The following is a 22,306-nucleotide window of genomic DNA, read 5'->3' as shown; positions in this document are numbered from 1 at the left end:
TATTATATTTGAAAGAAAATTCGTAAGTACGTGCGTCATTCGATCATATTTACTTAGCTCTACAAAATGCTACCTGCAACATTTCTATTTATCTTAGATGAAATTGTGAGAGGAAGTCGAATTCGTACTATCGATGGCAACGAAATGATATCCGCAGAGAAGTTTATAGCATCTTGCAACTTGATTCATATAAGCAAGTTAATTATCTTGTTGAATGATTGATATAAAAAAAAACCTAAATATTAAATGAAATGTAGAAGAAAACAAAGTATGAGATATAAAAAGAAATAAAAAAGATTCGTAGCATCAGGAAGTAATGTTGTTTTGTATCATGTAGTGATGTAATTACACTTTTTATTGACAATGTTGTTTACTGCAGTGCAGTTTACATACACAAAAAGAGACACGAATACTAATAAAGAGCAAAGGTGTTATTTTTCCAATACAAGTATCTCTTTCCATCGTCGGGGTCGTGAGCGGTTTGTCAGCAACAGTGGCGCTGAAAATCAGTTTTCCAAGAGGGGAGTTTGGAACCCCCCTGTACCCTGTACCCCCGCGTAGTGCTGGACTGCTGACTGCTGGATGCTGGATGGCACTAAATTTGAAGTTGTGGAGGCTGAGTCGCGTCGTTGCGTCCCTTCCGGTCACACGTACAGGAATTATTCAGGTCTGTAAAAAAAGAAGTATCACGTAAATTAGCGGGCTAGCGTTGTCCACTCGTCCCACTCTCGTCCCACGTCGTCCTTTCGATCGCGATTCGGTCAGGTTGCGAGCCGGAAGACCGGGAGAATCGGTTAGACCCGGTTAGACGCCACTGGACGCCACGACTAGGCTATGTATTTGTATTTATCGATCGGGGACAGACAATGAAATCTTTTATAACTGTGATGTTACCTGTGACGCAGTAACGATTTCACGTTTATTATTTCCGGCGACGAGGCCAAGAGCTCCGGAAGTTGAGCTTTCAGTTATACAAATCGTACTGACGTGTTTATTTGACATTGTTGTGAATAACTGATAAATATATATATATACATCACCGGGATGTTCCACTTGCAATATTGATTTTATCGGGTTGAAAGATTATTTAGAAGCGTTGATAGAATTCGACAGCCATTAAACACTAATACTGTTTGTATCGTTGTGTCTTCCTTAGTATTCTCTCTTCGCAAAGAGCAGGGTCTCAGCATGCCACGAAAGCGTCTTAATAAAGCAAAGGTATGTACCGTCTGTATGTACACATGATTAATTATGTACTCTACAAGCGTAAGCAAATGTTGTATTTAATATTTTTGTATGTGAGTTTGATAATGTACAATTGAATCTTTTAATTACAAACTTATTAAAGTATAAAAAATACTCTCTTGTATAGCGTGACATAATTGTGATATTATCTTAAATATATATATATATATATGTTTAATTGTCCATCAGATAGTTATGTCGCTTGCATTCGTAGTTTTGTACATTAAGTAGCAGGCTGTATATATATCAGTTTTTTCCTTGAATTTAGGTTGATTCTCCCAAAGCTAAACCTGGTAAGAAAACAGAAAAATTAGATGAAAATGGAGCTTCAGGTAAAAAACGTGTAAATGATACAAACGATGAACCTACCCCAAAGAGGATCAAAACCGATTCGAAGGGATTGAAAAGCGCTGACAAAGGTGATTCATCTACCGCGAAGAAGGCGAAGAATGAACCCAAGCAGATGCTAAATAAAACGGATACGAACTTGGATGAGATAGATTTTGGATGTACGAAGTTAAACGAGGAAGGAAAGAAGTATAATCTGAAGATCTGTACTTGGAATGTTTCTGGGGTCCGGGCTGTTATCAAAGTACGTGTACTGTTAAAATACATCTTGCATGACAGCAAACTCTCTGCATTTGGCTATCTGGCTTTGTTAATTAATATATTGTACTTGTAACGATCCTTCTGTATTTATGTTTAATCAGAAACATGGAGCTGACTATATTGTAAAAGAAGATCCAGATATAATTGCTTTGCAAGAAACCAAATGCGACAAGGATAAGATGCCAGATGAAGTCAAATTGTCAGGATATCATCACTATTTTCTTGACAGTAAGATATATTTTTGAAAAACTTGTGCTGCATACGCAAATCACGTAATTAATAAATGTGCTTTGATAGGTAAGAAATCAGGTTATTGTGGAGTCGCTTTGTTTAGCAAGGAAAAGCCGATTTCTGTGAAATACGGTTTAAATGATTCTACCTTTGACAGCGAAGGCAGAATGATCACGGCGGAGTTCCCAGAATTTTTTGTGATTAATGTTTGTAAGTTACACCTTAATAGGTCTCTTAAGATAAACTCCGCACTTAATATCCTATAATCATAAAAATTGAACTATATTTACATGCAACTCAATATATATTACATGATACCTTCTCTATAATGCAATATCTCTAATTTGACCAAAAATATTACTTAGATATTTAATAATAGAATATAATGTAACAGATGTGCCAAATGCCGGACAGAAGTTGGTGACATTACCAAAAAAATTGGAATGGAATAAAGCATTCAAGAAATGGATTGAGGAATTAGATCAAAAGAAGCCTGTTATCATATGCGGCGACATGAATGTAGCTCATCAAGAAATTGGTAGAGTATCAGTGTTAGATTCATTTAACTTTAATTTTTTAAACATGAAGTATCAGTAATTCGTAAATGTGAAAGGAACAATAGAAATAGTGGAATTAACATTAACTTAGTATTATTGATTTCCAGATTTAAAGAATCCCAAAACAAACACTAAAAATGCTGGTTTTACTAAAGAAGAACGAGATGATATGACCGACTTTTTAGCTGCCGGATTTGTTGATACCTTCAGATTATTATATCCTGAAATAGAGGGTGCATATACATTCTGGTCGTATTTTGCCAATTCACGCGGTAAAGATATTGGATGGTAAGTATAAGAGTTATTTTTTGAAGCTCTTTCCTTTGTATAATTATGATGTATATACATATATATATATGTTATATAAATCATAATGTTTTACATCATTGATTATAATTGAATAGATCTAAGAAATTATTAATAATTAAAATTTTTTATACATAGGCGACTAGACTATTTCTTGATATCAGAACGGATCAAAAATAAAGTGTGCGATAATATTATAAGGAAGCAAGTTTATGGCAGCGATCATTGTCCTGTAATACTTTACATTAATTTGTAATTTGTAATAATAATAAACATGTAACACGTTCCATTGTACGAAAACCTCAGAGTGAAACTTTTCTCTTGTGTGAATACAAACTTATATAAATGATTAATTACATTTTATTTTAAAAAAAGTATATGCCTTTTATTTGTGCTGTGATACTGCACGGGACATTTTTCTAAACCTGCTTGCCCTACAATTTTTATCCAGATAAAATTCGCATTCTGACAAATTTTTAACTTTTAATTCTTGGTTATTATTTAATAGATTTTGTCAAAGCGATAAAATTATATGCAGTTGGGTATATCTAATGAACAAAGTTTAGAGATTTTTACATTTTTTTTTATTTTATTACAGAGGAAGAATATTAAATCACAATTGCTTCTTGAAGCTTAAGCTGTTTTTTGCTCTTAGCTTTAACTTGCGCAGCGATACGATCCAGATCCCTGCGACCCTGACTGGTCAGCTTGCGTCCACCGAGAGGTGCCTTCTCAATGAGCTTCAGCTGCTCCAGGCTCTGGAGCGCTTTGCGCGCGACGCCGCCCGCCGATCGACAGAAGTGGCTGGGATGAGTGCCGTTACGTTTGCGTCCACCAAAGATCTTTGTGACCGCGCCGACTCCAATGGGACTGCGAATATAAATGTGACGCACTAAGGCTGCACACCTTATATAGTACCAGTCGGGGTCATAGGGTGCCAACTCTTTGAATTTGGCCGTCTTTACGATGTCCACCCATTCTGGCACGCGCATCTTGCCGGTCCTAAAATTTTACAAATAAAACAGACAACGTCAAATATAACTACATATCTTGGAGCGCTGAATAAGAAATGATAAATAATAATTTTAAATGACAAAAATTAATGAAATATTAGATTATGCAAGTTATATTAGACATACTCGCAAGTGCAAGATTAATTAAATTAGATTCTAATTATTCTGCTCATTTTTTTTTTATTTGGAGTGCTTCCAATTTTAGGGAGTTGTACTTATAGGTTAGATTCTAATTATTCCATTTATATTCCTTACTTTTTCAGAAAAGCTGCAAAGGCCTTCACGAATTTCTGCTGGTCCACATCTTTTAACGTTACAGACGGCATCTAGAAAGAAAATTTAAGTTAATGACGCAATTAACGAAATAATGTACAGACGAACCACGTGGATAAGACGCAAGTGAACTAAATTCTTCTACATTAACGTTCTAAACATTCTAATCTCATCGATGATTTTGATAATCAATAAAATTCAAGTTATTAAACTGATTACGCACGTTTTTACGTAGATTTTCTGATTTCCTTCGCTAAATACGAAATTATTCGATCACTTCGACCCGTGGCACTTCCGTAACACTGTCCTGAGTTCTTCGCAAGTTCGCAGCTGCACTGTGTTACGCTTTCTGCACTTAAAACGAAATAAGTGTATTATTAAGACGTTGGAGAGAAAAGGAGAAAAGTGTAAAAGATTCGACAAGACAATAGAGAACAGGTCCACTGAATTGTTGCACTATTTCTGCACCACGAAGATCAACAACGTCTAACGTCTGTCTGTCTGATTGATTTTGCTGCAGTTCAATCAGTTTAGTGGATATTTTCCATAGTGATACAGTAGGAACAGCTGGGAACGAACCTACAATCATCTTCATTGAATAGGACGGGATTAAAAGTAAAGGATAAAACTGGCATTTTTTGATCCTTATATATTGACAAGGTGATGTTCACCAACAAGAAAAACAGCTTGCCACCGAGGCCCCACATGCCAGACCATAAACACATGCTGGAGGACCTGGACAGAGCCGTGGTGGACGACGTAGCGTTCAAAATCATAAGTAAACATTTGCGATATTCATGTTGGGTTAGCTGTGTAAAAACACTGTACAATGTTGCTCATTTTTAAGTCTTCCCTCGTGAACACTTGACTTAGGAACCTGCGGAAAAACTCGCGTTTAATCTTTCTCTTTATATTTCACATTTGATGATAGCTGAATCATTCGTTCATTCGTTCAATATTCTTACGAATGTAATTTCAGGTGATTTGTGCAAAAAGGAAACCCACGGTCCGACGGGTACTAACAACTCTGACGATATATACAAAAAAGTGAAAACCTATTTGAATACCAAACAGCAATTGAAGCAGCTGGAATGTACTTTGAAGAAAGAGGGACAACAAATGCTCGCAGACAATGAAGAGATAAAGAGGCTTGCGGACGATATTAGGAAGCAGGCACAAGCCGCTCTGGTAACATGATAGGAGAAATAAATTCATATTTGCGAGGGTATACTAATCACATGGCGGTATTGAGTTTTAACAATTAATTTGTCGTCTCGAATCGAGAGACTACGCTAAAACGATTATATATTATAATTTATTCCACAAAATTTTGGCCATTGTCAATCTTTGGCCAATAATGTTTCTATTTACATCTTTATCTGGAGCTCCTTAGAGCTTCTGCTTATTTAAAGTAAGTAGACGAATTCATCTGTTACATAGAAAATATTTTTGTATTAATAATTCAATGTAAATTTGATTCATGTCTGTGATTTTTAAAAAACATTTCGCCAATATCTTGTATAAGGTACATTAAATAAATATATCCGTAATGTCGTGTATAATAAATATTTAATGATAAAATCTTTGTCAATAATCTTCTTATGTTCTTAACACTTATACGCGTTTGCGTACGCTCATACGTATTGGTACACTGAACAGTATATGGTTACACAGATTGATACGCTATTTAATGGTTCGTATTTCATAGAACAATTCCAACGAAATTTATGACAAGGCACAATAACAACTTAACGTCTAGCACTACTTGTAGCACGATGCTACGATAATTATAATCTATCACATTTATGGATAACATTTATAAAGATTTATGATTTGCTCTCGCCTCCTGCGTGTAAAAACTTACGAGCTACTCTTACATTGTATCTTTATGTATTAAAGATATGCGAAATAGCCCAATTAAAAGGAACCGTACGATAGTCCTCGGTTATTCAAAGAGTTATCAAAAATTGTTTTAGATAAAAATTGCACTGTGTGTTTTACTTTGATCGAGTAACATGATAAAAAAGGTGAGAATTATATATTTTTATTGTATATTTTTTAAATATTTTCTATAGCTCGTATTATAGTTTTCTTACGAAACGGCACACTCTTCGTTTGAAATTTTTTTTATAACTCTTTGAGAGATATTATCGAGTGTTGCCTGTTAAGTGTGTGGCTATCTTTACATATATTAATTCTTAATTATATACAACAAAAATATATTGGTACGATTAACGATATTTATACCTCATAATACTGTATCGTGCGCACAACTATTTCAGAAAATTATTTCATTATTTCTGCGAATAGTTTCCGAATAAGAGATCTCAAGCAGTTTTAACCGATAATTTAAACCACTAAAACACTGTATGCCATTGAGCAATATATTAAAGATAATATTTAAAAAATGATCAGAAGCTCAAAAACAGATTAGTTATTCTTAATATCAAAGAATATAGTTTCCATCAAAGAATATAGTTATAAAAAATATATAAGTTTATAAAATCTGATAACAATATAAACTTTTTGCTTAAAATGCGCGAACAAAGGTATACAATTAAAGTATACAATTAAAATTAACGCGCAAATAGCTTTCTTTGTACATGTAACGGTATGTCTTGTTTTATGATATATAGCTCTCTATAAATGTAAAGGAAACGATATTATATCAACACGATCTGTAAGGGAAACTAATGGGAGAAACTTGGTACCATATCAAATCGGCTCACAGGTTCACTAAGGTAGGCACACCACGTAAATCCTGGTGGATACCCTGGAAAAGTCACGTCGATAGATTAATATGTATTAATAATAACAAAGATGCAAACGCAATGCGTATCCTGACATACGGCTTTCTTCACTAAAATACGTATTACACATAGGCTTATATACAAAATGTATTAGTCTCAGACAACAAAAACGTCAATTTATAGTCAAATATATGACAGTACTTAAATTTTATTTTCTAGATGTCAGGATACGCATATAATGTTTAAAATATAGAGTCATAACATAATGTTCAATAAAGGATATTTCCAAATTTAAAAAAAAAATCAATTTTTAATATGTGTTGGTAGTATTTTTTTATCTATACTTAAGACTCGAAAAAAAATAAGATAAAGAGACATGTGTGTAGAGGAATTGAAGCCTGAAACTATCAGGATAAGGCAGCCAAATAGGAGTGTTTTGTAGTGTTTTAAGTATTTTTTTCCTTTTTTATTATTTCAAAGTATTATTAGATGTGCACGCAAACTCCCAAGTGATCACTGTGATCAGACATGCAAGGCAGAAAATAATTGGACATAAAATTAATGAAGTAACAATAGCAATAGAATTCTTCTTGATAATCACGCGACACGCACAAACCTTTCAGCAAATTGGATATCGTTGTGCAAGAAAAAAATTATCCATCTAGAGTGCACCTAAATTTAGAATTCAATTTTTCCCCTGGTATGTTAAGTGCAACCGAGCTTAGCAATCAATTTAGTTGTGTTAGAATTTGAAAAAGCGTATTATATTTACAATCGTGTTTCTCATGTTCTGATATTAATACAAAATTTCTTGGGTTTTATTCAATTAAAACTGTATTCACTAGTGAATGTGTTTTTTAAAACTTAATTAATGTACTTACATAATATTAGAGATTATTATTACGTGCTGATGATATGCGGATGAGGTAATATACTGAGATTCATCATCTTCCGTCCGGCTGCATGCAAGGAATCCCTCAAGATTAGTATGTTAGTTACATATTAATACATATTACACAAAAGTTAATACGAGCTCCAAGACTGCGAAGACAGAGGACTACGTTTACACATCGATGTTATAACTTTGGCGTAAATCGGGCCGTGTAAACGTAGTCAAAGATTAATGTTTAATCATCGCTTTACTGTTTTCTCATAAAAATACACGGCATGTTAAAGAATAGACATATGTATATATTTTTATTCCACAACATTTTTAACAATCATATAAAAGTGCTTTACAGTTTATATATAGGAATCGGCGGTTCTGTACAATTATAATTTTGTAGTGGATTCTGCAATAAGTACTCTGTAAACACAATATAAAAGTATATTACATCTTAACTACGACTTACAGCTATGCAGATTTTAGGACGGATATAACAAATTTGATGTCTCGTGTATATCTAATACATTTAAAATCGCGTGCGTGCGCGCGCGCGCGCGCACGGCAGTGTGATGCCTACAATGTATCACTAATTTGTGTAGCAGTACTTATAACATAACTGAGTGAATCACTTCGTTGACTATTATTGAATAATAATTTCATCGTGATTAGCTGCTCTTTACGATAGTACATGTACGATTGCACTAAAGAAAATAGACCGAATATGTATAATGCTTAGCCTAAAGAAATCCCAAAATATTCTTAAAAACATTAACATTAAATAATTGTTAGATTTTATTGTCTTGTAGGATTCATCATTTTTATGATCAAACAATACACATTTGTCGAGCTCGCTCTGATATAATATCTGTATATCTGCACAATATACCCTGTTTTTAGTATAAATACTTTTAAAAGAATTAGTGCTTTACCTCAGACCTATGGCAAATGTAATAGACTCGAAAAAATTTTCTTTTAATGCGGAAACAGAAACGAGATAAACACGACGAACAGTATATCGAGTACGATAGTGCAGTTCGAAAGCGTTTAGTTCTTATCATACTATTACTCCCTGTGAAGAGGGAACTCCCAATCTTAAGTAATGACAAAATCTTTAATTAAATTATATTAGTCAGAAATAAACAAACGCAAGTTATGCGTGCCTTAGGAAAAAGGCAAATAATAACGTTAACTTTCAAATTGTGGAAAACAAATTTTACCTTCTAAAATGGTGAACAATTTCGTTTACCTTAGCTCAACGTTTCAACGTTATGCGATTTAAGATCTGAAAAGTATGATCGAGACACAATTTCTTCTTTATTTTCAGTATTCCTTAAAATTATATTTTGGAAGCTGCGAAATATTATCACGTATTATCATATAACACATATGATATGATGTATACAATATATATATATATATATGATTTGACATGTTATTTAATGACGCGATCAAGCGTAATTGCTAATTGCGTGTGAAATTAAAAAAAAAATCGATATTGATATCTACCAATATCGTAAAAAATTTCTCAAAGATTGTAGTGCAAGTAAAAGCAAAGCTAGATATAAAGACCATGATATGTGAATATATATATAAAATAATATATAGAAAGCACACATATAATGAAATTCTAAATAATAACAGATATAGTGTAAGAAACATTTTTCACGATACATTAATATCTATCTTTAAATGCATTGTGAATGCATTAATTTTTCAATAAATTACCAACACGTGGAATGTGACATAATAAAGATAGATAGTCTCAACGATCGTTTCAACAAATTTTACTCGAATAGAATATATATTTTATTAATAAAAATATTGCACGATTATCTCGTATTTTTACGGTATAATAATTAATTTTTCGGTGCATAAATTTCCCATCCCATTAAATTGCATTCCATTACTGCTATGTAACGATAAAATAGTACAATTTAAACAAAATACTAAAACCACAAATAAGTAATTATACTGCAATACTATATCAATAACGTAATCGTTCATTACGTTGCGCTTATAATCTATTAACATCGTACTTTCACAAGTATGATTGAATTAGTCATTGCGTAACAAATAACTGTACAACATTAAATCGTTTAAAGTGTCAGAGACACATCAGCGTGGTTTCTTTCTCCAAGATTTTTATCGTATGATTCTAAAGTGCCCTTTTTAAAAAAGTGATATCAGTCTCTATTGGCAGTCATCTAGTAAAGTCCGGCATTAGAAACAATTTACGTAACGTCAACTTGCCTCTCGGCTTGTGTTTAAGATGGTCCTCAATGAATTGACAAGGGCAACGGGCGGAGACACAATGGCGCGGTGAAACAGACAGACCCGTAACGCCTCTATCACGTTCCTGCGAGTCTATAACCAGATCAAGTCTGCGTCGCACGAAGTGACGTGCCCATCGAGACGCATACCTCAGCAACAGCAACTCCGCCCGTTCCTGTCAACACACACCATCATCATTCAGTAGAACCCTTCGCCTGACGCGAAATAATAATGTGTGGTTTCTCTTCCACACACCTTTTTCTCTTTCAATTTTCTGTCAAGAAATTCTCAAATTTGTTTAAGTCAAAGTTTAAGTACAAGTTAAATGTTATATATCTTTATCATACATATAATTATTGAGAACTGATATGTATAAATAATATCCTTTAATAGTATAGTTCGCGTAAATAATTGTCTAATGATATGTCTCTGACATTATGCTTGATAATAAATTTTTGTCATAAGTGTTTTGTTGTATATAAAATGCGTGTTACCAAATTATTTGTTCACCATTTTACAGGTATATTTGTCTTTCATAATATCATATATATATAATAATATATTTCATCAAGATCAAGATCGTTAAATATAATTAGAGCTAAAAAGTACTGATAAAAAGAGGAGACTACTGCTAAAACATTTGTCAGAATAAATGAGAAGGCTTGATAAACACAGCCCTAAAAAGTTTTCTGAATACTGTTTGCTTCTCAAAGGAAACAATTTGCTGGAATGCTGAAATATATCGAAATAAAATAGAAAATATATTCATTGCTTTCTATCTCTATGGATTATATTAAGCCACAGATCTATCTTTAATTTTAACGTTAAATGTGGTGGCATGTGATCTTTACATAAATCTTTATCTTATATAAGTAAAACGTGTGTATAAACACCACATTTAGCGTTAAACGGAATGTAAATACGAGTCTTGATCTGAAAACGAAAAACGATTCTGCTCTATTCTCCATATAGCTCTATAATTATATTAATCTCAATCTTTGAGTCAGATTGCTACTTATCATGTAGGTACTAGTTAGTTTTGATATTTCTGGATAAAATGTTAAGTACATTCAAAATATTTTAAAATTAAACGCATATAAATAATATAAAATCAATAAACGTGATTCCTAAAATAATATAACAAATACAATAATAAGAAACAATGATCAAGATGTAGAATAACTACATCACTATGCTCGTAAGCATATTAAAAATTAGTTTCAATAAAATTTATGAGAATAAAATTTTTTGAAAATTTTTATAGCACGCAACAAATGTCTAATTTAAATTAAAAAGCTGCCCATATATTGTACGTTTTAGCTCATTTTTATATCAAATAAAAAGATGGCCACTTTTATGTTTGTTAAACACAAAATTAATCTTAAACAAAAGATTACGACTTAAGTTATTTGCAAATCGATAAAAGTATATAGCAGTTTTCTTTGGAAGCTATTTATATTTATAGTGATGCGCATTCGAGAGAATTCAATTCCTCTCCTTGAATCCCAAGAATTCAATGAAACCTCCGTGCACGAGCGATTGTGAAACCGCATGTATATCTTTTTTATAAGCAGCATTAAACAATCATATCTCTCAAATGCCTCTGTCTCTAAGAAAGCTACTCCACCTAGGACAAAAGTCTCTGCCCTGAACGCGTGGCTTATTACGTAACCATTCCTCTATATATTGACAAGGACACAGAGCAGACGCTAAATGACGCGGCGAAGAAGGATTTCCACCCTCCTCGTCAACTGTCCAATCCAAACGTCGACGCAAGTAATCCTTCGCCCAACGTTGCACGTAACGGCAGAATACTTGTTCATTTTTACCCTGGTAGTTTAATGCAATGCACAATAAAAACATTTAATATAACTTATTGCAGTCAGTAACGTCGAATCTCGCGCGTAAGCCGAATTTATATAGCAATTAAGGCTCATATATTGAAGAGCTAAGGGTGTTCCAATATGTCACGAATAAAAATTCTTTTTATCTACATTCTGTACTTATATTTAAAACAAAACAAGTATATGTTTACATTCTTTGGAAGACGACAGAAAAACACCAATGTAGAAAGCTAACTAAAAAGAACGGAAGCAAAGCTGCAACTTTTTGCCTTATTTCACACATTGTCGATTTACAATGGAGGAATAGCGCTTTTTTATTTAGCTCTTCAATATTTAGCCCAATTAATAAAATATTCAAAATATTAACGCACAACAAAATAATTTGATAAAAAAATTTTGTTAATTGAAATAAAATCAAAAGCATATACGAAATATAAAAAGTAATTTAGCCAAAAAGATTAGTAAGATCATGCGATTTACCTGTTTACGAGAGATTCTTGTAGTGGTGCTGCCTTGTATAACAATGTCACTGTCATCGATGTCCATACGCTGTTGTAATTCTCGTTGTCGACTTAAATCGCTTACATCATCGCCACCAATTACTCTACCTTCGCGTTCTTCCCGTTCTATTACTTCCTGTAGCTTTTTCTGTAGTCACAAAATAAGCCATTATATTAGTCTCTTACGGATACATACATGTGTAAATAGTTGAAAATTATAATACAGGAAAATAGGGTCACTTCGTGTTCACGTGAATATTTATTTAAATCAAATATTCTTTTATGTCAAATTTTATATTAAAAAATGAACTATATTGAATTATACCCCGATAAAAGCTTCACTTACAACGCAATCTGTAGTATCAAAGTATATGAAACACAGGTTGACTTTATGGCAGGAGATCTTCCCTCTGTCGTCCAATCCCAGCAATATTTTATGCCTTAATAAATGTTTGTTAACTTGAGCCATACATTTCTCAAGGTTGTGATTGAGCTTTATCTTGATGAACATGCAGAAGAATATTGCGGCTGCATTCAGGACTAACCACATAACACCGAGCCCGAACAAAGTGAGGCCAGTCACACCGGAGAACAATAGACCAAGCAGCACAACGAAGGCGGTAAATATCCAAAGGACGAGAATCCTCTTGTAGCAAATGTTATACATATTGAAGCGTACATCGTTCACAAGTAACTCCATTATGTGAACGTAATCTTCCACTGTAAGCTGCAATACATCTATTTCATTAAACTGCTGGTCATTTTATTCCTTTAGAAAGCATAAAAGAAAGTGCGAGCTAGTATTTCTATATTAAATATTTTAATATTTTAAATTGCATCGTATAATTTGTACATACGTAGAGTATGATAAAAGTGGATCGAAGATCTACTAAATCTATCTCATCAAATTCATAAATATGTATACATGCGGGAATGTTATTATACGCTTAAATATGATAGGTGAGAGAATTTTATATTAATAAAAATAAAATTATGACATATATTAAAGTAATATCATATAATAAGTTGCTAAATACATTGATGCTGAAGCAGTCGCTTGTCAAACAAAAGTTCTGGAGTTTAATTCTCGAAAATGTCGCCCCGCATACCCAGAAAATACACACGACACTAGGAATTTCGAGTGAAAAAACATTCGAATCCACCGTGATGAAAACAAAATATCCGAAACATAAAATTAATCCCAATATAATTAAGGATAAACAAATCGCTATCTCTAAAAGGAAAGAAAACAACAATAAATTGCTCTAAATCAAAGTCCGATGCTCCGTAGAGGATAAGAAGCTCACAACCCTTCTCATAAAAATCCCAATTATAAACGAGATTACGAGGTCAAGCCCCGACTCGCCATCGAAGGGGGAAAATAGATATGATAAATTATACATACGGTTAATCCCTGCGCCATCAATTCCTCCGGCACCAATTCCGGCCTGAATCTGGCCGGGGTGATCCACGGCCACCTAGTATTTACTGGCAGGAGAGTAACGATAGTGTCGCCGTTGGCGAAACCCTGTCTGATGTTTCCGATCGACGTACTGATAACGTTGCTCGGCGCGTTTCTCCCGTTGGACACGTCCCGCAGATCGATGGTCTTCAGAGAGGCGCTCTTGGCCTCCGTCGACGCTCGAACGTCGGACGGCAACTTGAGATCCGGCGTCTCGGACGTGATGGAACGACTTAAACCTGATCTATCTAAGTTAATCTGGACGGATTCGGTTGCTATCACAGCACCTCTATACTCATTGGTTCTCTTATCGTTAATATCAGGCGGGTCGATGCTCTTGCCGATTTTGTCGACCTGCACGGTAACCGACTCGGGCTTTATCACGGCGGGTGCGCTACTGTTGGTGGCTTTTCTCTCGGCGTCGGTAGGCCCGGTAGCCACCTTCGAATCTGCCTCCTCCTCAAATTGGACCCAATTCCTCGTCTCCGCGGCCACGCCAGAGGAATTTGCTGCCGCCAGTGCCGACGCATTGTCAGTTGTATCTTCGGAACTCATGACTGCGGAAAATAATGTGCATATAAGAATTTCAGGGATAATTATTTGCTTATATTACATTATAGAATAGATTTATCAATTTTAATCCTTAAATGCGCAATTTTTAGTATATATGCAAAGTGACTTTTCGATGCTCCGTGTACTCTGTTCTAATTGAAACCGCGCGGCTTTGCACGTAAAGGGCCTTCTCTGCATGTACCTCATCGATCGTCCGCTAGGACAAAAAGGATGAAAAAGGGCTGAAAGAGTTAAAAAGGTTCAAATTAGTAAAGAAGAATCTTTTAAATATTTCTTAGGATTCTTTAATCAGTCCTGATTTATTTAAAAGAACGAAAAATTGCACATTTAAGGATTAAAGATATTATTTATAGAATGTAAGAACAGCAAGTATGTATAAACAGCGCAAAAATATTGACAGAGATGAATCGCGATCGTAGATACGGTCTGATAAAGGCCGACGTTTCGTACTCTCAATTTTCAGGCTCGTCAGCTCATTAGCGGCGCGCTTAATCGGCACTCATCGGCGCTCGTCGGCACGCACGCACCGCCGATTTCGCTCGACTAAAAGGGAGTGTCCCCGGAACGTGAACATGGAGCCCGCGACTCCCGCGAGACCGTCATTCTCACGTGGAGCGTTCCGGCCGCGGGAATGACGACGAGGAATCCGGTCGCGCGATCGCCCTCGAGTGGTCGCTGGTCGCGCGGCGGATCCTCACATTCCTCACTCCCGGAAGTCCCGGCTCGATCGGGCGTCGTCCTCACGGGCGCGGGGGCGATCGCCCCGGACGTTCCGCGCGCGAGACTCGACCGGACCTCCGTCCGGCGGGCGGGCGGGCGGCGGACCGTGCCGTCCGCGTCTTCGACGCGAACGAGATACGGAGGGAGAGAGCGCGCGGATTCGCGGAACGACGAAAGAGGAGAGAAACGAAATCCGGTGCGCGTCCATCCACGCACGCGGATAACGTACCTGCTGCGATGCGGCCTGTCTGACTTGTCTCATGCCCGTGCGAGCCGTAGAGGTGCGCGACGAATCACGAAATCAAGGTGCGCGACATCGGGGTACGGGGACGACGGCTGGGCGCGATGCCGCGATGGACGGCTGGGGGAGGAGGGAGCGGGTGGGCGGGCGGGGGGTGGGGGAGGGGGAGAGAGGGACGTCGGCGATGTAACGCGCGCGGAAGAGGAGGGGGGGCGGGTAGGGAGGCGCGACACGAAACGCGGCCGGCGGCACACTCGGCAGCGCACACACGTGCCTATATACGTGCGCGGCCCGTGCACGCACACCTGCGCGCGATCCGCACCGCGCGAAAAATTTCCGCTTAAATTAAATCTCTTACGAATGTGAAACTTGACGAATTTTGCCGCCCTCGAGCCCTTCCGCCACCTTCCGCGCGACTGTCAGCGGATGAATCCGAAGGAAGGTTCTCCGCCGGGGGCACGTCTGTTTATTATCGTCGCACCTGTGTGTATGCGATTGCAGCTATATTTGCATTCTGATTACACTCGTTACGTATCTAGTCGGAGGAGCTGCATATCAATACATAACAGAGGATTATTTGCATCTGATTATGCGCCTCGAAATTATACGTACTGCTGACATACCTGCTCATCTGTACCTGTTCATCCTATTAACGTTCGTCGGATTAGTCGAGGGATTATTGTGTGGCTCTCAAAATGAATATATAGCGATTAACGTGAAAATATATACAGAGCAGATGGAGTAGAGCTGGTTAATTTCGTTAATCGCTCAATTTCTCGATTACCTGCTGAAATTACAATTTGAATGGAAGAATATTAGAGACGGAAATCCAGGTCGACCCGCAGAAATGGCGCCAGCGCTTTATCGGCGAACACCTGATAACTTATCGCGAGTACCTGCGTCAAGTCTGTTCGTTTTCATTGCACTTTGTCCATCCGAACCTCGCACTGTCTGTTTGTTTCGTTCGCTAAAGTGCGCGAAGGTGTTGTATATACGTAGAAACGAACACACTTGTCACGTGAGCGACTTTAACGAAATTGCTAACGATTAACTAATCGGTAATTAATTCAAGAGACAAGGTTGCTGGAAACGAAATTTCTAGTTGTCTTTAATCTAGATTACCTTTCCACATAATAAGCGACAAAAAAATCAATATATTTATTCATATTGACAAAACAGTATACGACAGGTTAATCAGAATTTGTCGACAGTCTTTCCCAGCTGAACTTTCCGCGTTTGAAACTTTAAAGATCCTTGAAGGGAGAGAGCAGAAACGAACAAAGTGCAGCTCGGAAGTGCAGACTTCTCACTTCCAGCTGTTGATGTGTTGACACTTGACACATGACAGTCCGATTGTCAAAATGTATCGCCTGAATTCGGTATCTCGTATGTCGAGATGCGCTTTATCAAATGTCAGTCTTATTCGCTCGGCGACGAATGCACGACGCGATGTACTACACGTCTATAAAAATACCTCTGTAAAACTGCCGCGACTCTGCGCGAGGATAGATAGATGCCGGTTCAACGATGGACACGGGCCGCAGGGGAGAAGGTCCGGGATGCTTCTCGCTGTGTCCTTGCCTACTTTAATTCTAAATTATATTTATGATATCGAGAATACCGACGAGGAAGTCCCGGAAGTCATTATGACGATCAAACGAGCTGTACTGTTGATACAGGTTAAGTATTGAGATATTGTATATCATAAATGTGTTCAATGTTTGTGCAAGAATAAATACTCGTATAAATGTTAAATATATATTTTTCGCCATTACGAACCACTGACATTAGCAGATGCTGAATCTTTATTTGAATCTCGTACAGTTTCAGCAACGTTTGCTTTCCCTTTGTAGAAGGGAGAATGTGACAAGGCGGAGCAAATGCTGCACGTAGCGTTGCATCAAGCGCAAACCGTACAGAATTACGACGCTGTCACGTATATCTATGACGTAATGGCTAATCTTGCTTTCGACACTGGAAATTATCGCAAAGCGGAGAACTTGTTCGTATCAGTTTTGCAAAGGCTGATGTCGAATGGAGCCGCGGAGGACGACATACGAGTCGTCCATATAAGCCTGAAGATGGCCAAAATATTTGAACATTTAAACGAGGCAAAGTAAGCAACGTGATCTGCCATGAATTACTTTACTTTTGATTTTTTTTTAAGCGCTACATTTAACGTACATAACGAATTATATCCTTAAAGATTACATACAGAAAGCAAGATACGTTTAAAAATGTGACAACTAAGCCTCGCGCTCTCTCATTATACTTCTACTAAAAGTTGATTACATCTCCTTTTTATCACACGTGCACTATATTACATATAAGAGGTATATTTATTTTGTTTATTCAGGAAAGCGGAGCAGGGCTATAAATTTTGTATGGAGCACTTAAAATCGCACGCTGAAAAAGATCCTGACAACGAAGACGCTGTACTGCTACAGGGTATGGCCTTCGATTGGTACGGGCGATTTTTACTTTCACAGTCTCGACATACCGAAGCTTTTGACTGTTTCCTTCAGGCTTATAACATATGTAAAAAGGTGAACAGTGAAGAGCACGAACAGACTGTAGTTCTGCTTAATGACTTGGGAACGATTAGTTGTATACGAGGAGAATATGATGAAGCTATTAAATATTTGTCTGCTGCAGCGAAAATAGGTAATAATATATAATTTGTCTAATGATTAATTGCAACGCATAATATGCTCTACATAATATGTTTATAGGGGAAAACCTACCCGATATGGTTGACTTGGGTTCGATTCACGTGAATCTAGGAAATGTGCTCCTAAAAAAAGGTTTATACGACGAAGCCAAAAAATCCTGTCAACGAGGAAGAAAAATAGCTAAAAGCAGAGACGACAATAATTCTTTGTTAGAAGCCGATGAATGCCTCAAGGAAGTTAAGAGATTACTGTCGTTGTAAATCGTTGGTTGTTAAAGATAGGTGAGAATTTATGTGAGAATGGCATCTGTAAATATATACTATAGAAAAATTTAAAATCAATCATTTCAAGAATTTTAATGATTGTAACAAAGGGCTGAATGTAGCAAAATACAATTTTTTTTTAATAAAATGAGCTATTTATTATTTGGTATTCGGCGGACTAGTCACTATTGATATAAGAACCGCACGTTTGACCTCTGGAATGTTAATGATACATTGTATATGCAGTCTCTTTGATATCACTTGTGTATCTTCAGTTTTTACATTAGATTTGTTATATTCTGTGTCACATGAGCACATTAAAATTTATCATTTGTAATTTATTCTATTATTCAATTCTATTATCAAATAATAGCAATGTAGAGCATGTACATACGCGTACACACTTCATATTTGTATAATACAAATTTTGTGTGCAGATTTAGTATTTTCTGAAGGAACATTGTTGAAAGCATCTGCTAAACAACATGATTGCCACTTCGATACATTATAGAATGTGTATTTATGTACAGTTATCTGTTATCTTCACAAAATATTTTATAACAATAAAGAATAGCAATCTGATAGCACCAATATATATTTGTTAAAGTGAATTTATTTTTTTAAACATTTTAGATTATAGGATTTTTATAACAATTTTATATATGATGAATTATATTATCTACATTTTATTGTAAACTCAAAAGCATTGAATTAAATTATGGCTATTTATCATTGATCATGTGCCATTCATATCCGTTTGCAAGTATATCAAGTTATATTGACACTGGTAAATAATTGAAGAAGTACTTAGTACAATAGTTATATTTTCTTTGATATAAGAAACATTTTCTCTCTCTCTCTCTCTCTTCATTATGAAAAATAATCACGCAGAGATTACACTTAGGCTCAGTTACAAACAAAAAGATTCATTATAAAATCATAAGAATAGATTACAACAAGAGTAATAACGAATTAAACTAATCACTCTTACTTAAATCTATGCACACATCAAATATTTGCCATCATTCAAGTTATACTTATCTACAATTTTAAAAAGTACTCATTATTTCATCTAAATATTTGGCTCAGTAGTATCAGATAGTATTTTTTGTTTTAGGCATACCAAATATGAAGACAAGTAAATTAAGTACTTTCCCTGAATACATAATTTATAATAATCTTAATGAATATAATTATATATTTCAGACTTATATTGATAATAATCATACAGTATTATAAAATCAAAATATAATTTTGAATACATTATTTATCAAATATAGCCATATATATCAAATATATCAATTATAGTCATATGTGGATAAAAAATATCTTGAAGTAATAATTCAAAAAATACAGGGTGTCTCCTATTCTCTGCTGAAGTAGCTCCCACATGTTAGGGAACACCCTGTATATAGGAACAAATGTGTGAATATTGAATTTCTTTATGACAAAATATATAGATTATCAAATACACTGTATAGTTAATATTTAGCTATATTGAATAAATTAATATCGTAACATTATCTTGTAATTATAGATCATGATGTTTTTATATCTTTAAATGTTTTATATTTCACAAAATCACCGAGTTTGTTTTTCAATGTAAAAATAACGGTTGCTGTAAAAGTTCTTTTCTATTTTCACAATCCTGTTCTTCATCCAGACGAACAAAACGATTTTTTCATTTACAGTTGAATACAACAATTCCTGTTGCTTGCAAAGGGCAAATTTCTTGTCTACCCTATTATTTATCTATTGGAAATGCTCTCAGAGCTAATGAGTAAGAACGAAATAAACTGAGAATGAAAATAACAAAATAAATTTGAATAAAAGTATTTCTTATTCGATGTTTGACATAAAAACCATCAGAGATACTCCGACAAGAAGTGCAGTTATCTCCTGAACTGATTGCCAAAGTTTGGTGGCAGTTAAAAGTTCTGGTATTACAGAAACGGTTGCAATGTAAATAAAGCCTCCTGCTGTAAAAGGAAGAATCCATTTTGTTGCAAAATCACCTAGAACGCACAAGATAAAATTAGACGAGATACAAACTAAAATCTAGCATGTTTATTTAAATGTTGCCATTATATATTTCTTACCCATTCCTTCTGCCAACAAAGAAATAAAAGTTCCTAATAAAGCTCCTATAGCAGTGATCAACTGCATCTTCATAGCCTATAAGATTACAAACCATTTAAAACTGCAAAATTTTTTTATGTTGAATTTTACAAGAAAATATAATTAGGAAAGTCAGCAAAATAGATTGCAATTAAAATCTTTCATTGTATTTTATAATATTTCGTATAGTTTAATCTGTTCTTAAACGTAATATATTTATATTTGCATCCGTTTATCTTACCTTACTTTTACTGTATCCACTTTGTATCAGGATGGCAAAATCACCAATTTCATGAGGAATTTCATGTAACAATATCATGAATGTCGTTACGTAACCGATACTATCTCCAGCCATGTAACTGGCTCCTATAGCCAGACCATCTGTAAAGTTATGCAGGAAGTCTGCCGCCAAGTTCAGATAGCCGGCGATCTTGATATCGCTTTCAGGTGTCTTGCACATCTTGGAAACTGCTTTACCGCTGTTTTTCTTCTCCTCTTTTTTCTCCTGTTTTTTCCCCTCTTTCTTCTCCTCTCTTTTCTCCTCTTTCTTCCCTTCTCTCTTCTCTACCAAAACATTTTTTTTCTCATGTGAATGGCCATGATCGCCCTTAACAATACGTACTGCCTTTTCCACCATTAGAAATACTATTAGCCCTAACAATATGGACAAACCGACGGATATATCATGTTTGTGATGTCCTGATTCGTCATGAGAATTGGAATGCGAGTGTGAGTGTGTTTCTGAAGAGCCATGTGAGTGAGGGATCATCGCATGTGGAATCAAATGAAGAAACGCATCGCCTAGCAGGCCACCGGACGCGAAGCTCAGCAGGATCTTGAGCAGCCACTCGCTTTGCTCGGTGTTGTCAAGCGGCACGAAGAATAATATAAGGAAAGGTGCGGCAGATATGATCAAGGTCGACCCAATGGCTCTTACAACAATATCTTTGTAATTCCTAATATGCGGAGGGTTTGGTTTTGTCGAAGGTTTCGGAGGAGGGTACTCATGGTCATGTAGGTCATACCGTATTGGATCATGTTCTTCGTGTTCATGTTCATGTTCATGTTCATGTTCATGATCGTAAACGTAATCGTGATTGTGATCATGATCATAATGCTGATGCTGAGGTTGTTCATCCGAGTAGATCTCGTTGGCTTCCTTGGAATACTTGAAGCTCGGCGACTCGTCCCGCTGGCACATCGCCGGCAGACTCAAAATGATGAGCGCGAGAAACGTAGCGAGTATTACCCTCGAGATCCATCTTCTCGCGAAAGCCCGCCCGTTATCCTCTGTCATTGTGGTCCCCTCCGCGATTTCGCTGGCACGATCGAGATGCGTTCGCCCGCCGATGTGACGTGGACATGCGTGCCTGCGGAAGCACGGAAGTAATATACGGATGCCTCCTTGCCAGAAGACGTCAAACAACGGCCGCTATTTCCAACGTCCGTTAACTTCTAACTGACCGTTACTTTTCAAAATAGAAGTTGGCTATTTCGATAGTTAACGGTCGGTTAGAAGTTAACAGACGTTGGAAATAGCGAGCCAGAACCATGTATGCCCGACTAACCTCACTCGCTGTCTTTGCTGCCGCTTCCTAGTCTCTCCACTACTGCTCCACTACCCACTACTCCACTGACTCCACTTTGTAGGTCACCAACCTCCGGATCACATATATACTGTGCCCGGACTCCGCGAAAAACTCGCAGGTGGCGTCATGCGCAGGACTCTCATCGAGGACTCCGACAACGAGGTCTAAAGTTCGTCAGGCAAG

At 36.2% G+C, this 22,306-nt stretch overlaps 6 protein-coding genes across 18 annotated transcripts; 3 read left to right on the top strand and 3 right to left on the bottom strand.

Annotated features, from left to right (window-relative positions):
- Window positions 1-448: 448 nt before the first annotated feature.
- Rrp1 (Recombination repair protein 1) lies at window positions 449-3,248 on the top strand. Of its 5 annotated transcripts, XM_071721417.1 has the most exons (9): window positions 449-667; window positions 1,157-1,218; window positions 1,514-1,538; window positions 1,622-1,837; window positions 1,956-2,082; window positions 2,152-2,295; window positions 2,480-2,623; window positions 2,750-2,930; window positions 3,087-3,248. In XM_071721417.1, the coding sequence occupies exons 1-9, from the start codon at window positions 590-592 to the stop codon at window positions 3,202-3,204; spliced, it is 1,095 nt and encodes a 364-aa protein (XP_071577518.1). In that variant the 5' UTR covers window positions 449-589; the 3' UTR covers window positions 3,205-3,248. The 5 variants fall into 5 exon arrangements, with proteins under 5 accessions (XP_071577518.1, XP_071577513.1, XP_071577522.1 ...); XM_071721412.1 differs by having other exon boundaries at window positions 450-667; window positions 1,514-1,837; XM_071721421.1 differs by lacking the exon at window positions 449-667 and adding an exon at window positions 696-836 and having other exon boundaries at window positions 1,514-1,837.
- A 261-nt stretch (window positions 3,249-3,509) lies between these two features.
- Window positions 3,510-4,586, bottom strand: LOC139782451 (small ribosomal subunit protein eS19A-like). The gene is made up of 3 exons (XM_071721484.1): window positions 4,458-4,586; window positions 4,217-4,287; window positions 3,510-3,950 (listed from the first exon to the last, which is right to left on the bottom strand). The coding sequence occupies exons 2-3, from the start codon at window positions 4,285-4,287 to the stop codon at window positions 3,557-3,559; spliced, it is 465 nt and encodes a 154-aa protein (XP_071577585.1). The 5' UTR covers window positions 4,458-4,586; the 3' UTR covers window positions 3,510-3,556.
- A 105-nt stretch (window positions 4,587-4,691) lies between these two features.
- LOC139782465 (uncharacterized) lies at window positions 4,692-7,291 on the top strand. Its single transcript, XM_071721496.1, has 2 exons — window positions 4,692-5,012; window positions 5,214-7,291. The coding sequence occupies exons 1-2, from the start codon at window positions 4,898-4,900 to the stop codon at window positions 5,429-5,431; spliced, it is 333 nt and encodes a 110-aa protein (XP_071577597.1). The 5' UTR covers window positions 4,692-4,897; the 3' UTR covers window positions 5,432-7,291.
- Window positions 5,787-16,287, bottom strand: LOC139782339 (transmembrane protein 268). 9 transcript variants are annotated; one of them, XM_071721349.1, is made up of 7 exons: window positions 16,105-16,244; window positions 15,840-16,029; window positions 13,891-14,504; window positions 12,832-13,212; window positions 12,466-12,633; window positions 10,121-10,316; window positions 5,787-7,007 (listed from the first exon to the last, which is right to left on the bottom strand). In XM_071721349.1, the coding sequence occupies exons 3-7, from the start codon at window positions 14,500-14,502 to the stop codon at window positions 6,925-6,927; spliced, it is 1,440 nt and encodes a 479-aa protein (XP_071577450.1). In that variant the 5' UTR covers window positions 14,503-14,504; window positions 15,840-16,029; window positions 16,105-16,244; the 3' UTR covers window positions 5,787-6,924. The 9 variants fall into 9 exon arrangements, 8 of the variants coding, with proteins under 8 accessions (XP_071577450.1, XP_071577476.1, XP_071577493.1 ...); XM_071721375.1 differs by lacking the exons at window positions 15,840-16,029; window positions 16,105-16,244 and adding exons at window positions 7,866-7,943; window positions 15,470-15,623; XM_071721392.1 differs by lacking the exons at window positions 15,840-16,029; window positions 16,105-16,244 and adding an exon at window positions 15,470-15,623 and having other exon boundaries at window positions 12,832-12,925; window positions 13,031-13,212.
- Window positions 16,259-19,009, top strand: Ttc19 (tetratricopeptide repeat domain 19). Its single transcript, XM_071721441.1, has 4 exons — window positions 16,259-17,160; window positions 17,335-17,597; window positions 17,838-18,145; window positions 18,214-19,009. Exons 1-4 carry the CDS (start codon window positions 16,843-16,845, stop codon window positions 18,411-18,413), a joined length of 1,089 nt encoding a protein of 362 aa, XP_071577542.1. The 5' UTR covers window positions 16,259-16,842; the 3' UTR covers window positions 18,414-19,009.
- Window positions 19,010-19,220: 211 nt separating this feature from the next.
- Window positions 19,221-22,248, bottom strand: Catsup (Catecholamines up). The gene is made up of 4 exons (XM_071721404.1): window positions 22,103-22,248; window positions 20,776-21,904; window positions 20,516-20,591; window positions 19,221-20,431 (listed from the first exon to the last, which is right to left on the bottom strand). Exons 2-4 carry the CDS (start codon window positions 21,829-21,831, stop codon window positions 20,256-20,258), a joined length of 1,308 nt encoding a protein of 435 aa, XP_071577505.1. The 5' UTR covers window positions 21,832-21,904; window positions 22,103-22,248; the 3' UTR covers window positions 19,221-20,255.
- Window positions 22,249-22,306: the final 58 nt, after the last annotated feature.

This window comes from Temnothorax nylanderi, unplaced genomic scaffold, assembly GCF_030848795.1.
Source record: "Temnothorax nylanderi isolate EJ_2023f unplaced genomic scaffold, tnyl_v1.0 TNYL_tig0007_pilon, whole genome shotgun sequence".
In the NCBI taxonomy this organism is placed as follows: domain Eukaryota; kingdom Metazoa; phylum Arthropoda; class Insecta; order Hymenoptera; family Formicidae; genus Temnothorax; species Temnothorax nylanderi.
This window is presented reverse-complemented; position numbering and strand designations above follow the sequence as displayed.

Coding starts and splice junctions, on each gene's coding strand:
- Rrp1 (XM_071721412.1), top strand. CDS start 583: ATGCTGGATGGCACTAAATTTGAAGTTGTGGAGGCTGAGTCGCGTCGT. Junction 1,838..1,955: donor GGGTCCGGGCTGTTATCAAA/GTACGTGTACTG, acceptor ATGTTTAATCAG/AAACATGGAGCTGACTATAT. Junction 2,083..2,151: donor TCATCACTATTTTCTTGACA/GTAAGATATATT, acceptor GTGCTTTGATAG/GTAAGAAATCAGGTTATTGT.
- LOC139782339 (XM_071721366.1), bottom strand. CDS start 14,502: ATGAGTTCCGAAGATACAACTGACAATGCGTCGGCACTGGCGGCAGCA. Junction 10,317..12,465: donor CAAGAATCTCTCGTAAACAG/GTAAATCGCATG, acceptor GTGTGTTGACAG/GAACGGGCGGAGTTGCTGTT. Junction 7,008..10,120: donor TCTTAAACACAAGCCGAGAG/GCAAGTTGACGT, acceptor TGACTTTTCCAG/GGTATCCACCAGGATTTACG.
- LOC139782465 (XM_071721496.1), top strand. CDS start 4,898: ATGTTCACCAACAAGAAAAACAGCTTGCCACCGAGGCCCCACATGCCA. Junction 5,013..5,213: donor CGTAGCGTTCAAAATCATAA/GTAAACATTTGC, acceptor ATGTAATTTCAG/GTGATTTGTGCAAAAAGGAA.
- Catsup (XM_071721404.1), bottom strand. CDS start 21,831: ATGACAGAGGATAACGGGCGGGCTTTCGCGAGAAGATGGATCTCGAGG. Junction 20,592..20,775: donor GTGGATACAGTAAAAGTAAG/GTAAGATAAACG, acceptor GTAATCTTATAG/GCTATGAAGATGCAGTTGAT. Junction 20,432..20,515: donor TTTGTTGGCAGAAGGAATGG/GTAAGAAATATA, acceptor TGTGCGTTCTAG/GTGATTTTGCAACAAAATGG.
- LOC139782451 (XM_071721484.1), bottom strand. CDS start 4,287: ATGCCGTCTGTAACGTTAAAAGATGTGGACCAGCAGAAATTCGTGAAG. Junction 3,951..4,216: donor TTTGCAGCTTTTCTGAAAAA/GTAAGGAATATA, acceptor GTAAAATTTTAG/GACCGGCAAGATGCGCGTGC.
- Ttc19 (XM_071721441.1), top strand. CDS start 16,843: ATGTATCGCCTGAATTCGGTATCTCGTATGTCGAGATGCGCTTTATCA. Junction 17,598..17,837: donor GAACATTTAAACGAGGCAAA/GTAAGCAACGTG, acceptor TTGTTTATTCAG/GAAAGCGGAGCAGGGCTATA. Junction 18,146..18,213: donor GTCTGCTGCAGCGAAAATAG/GTAATAATATAT, acceptor ATATGTTTATAG/GGGAAAACCTACCCGATATG.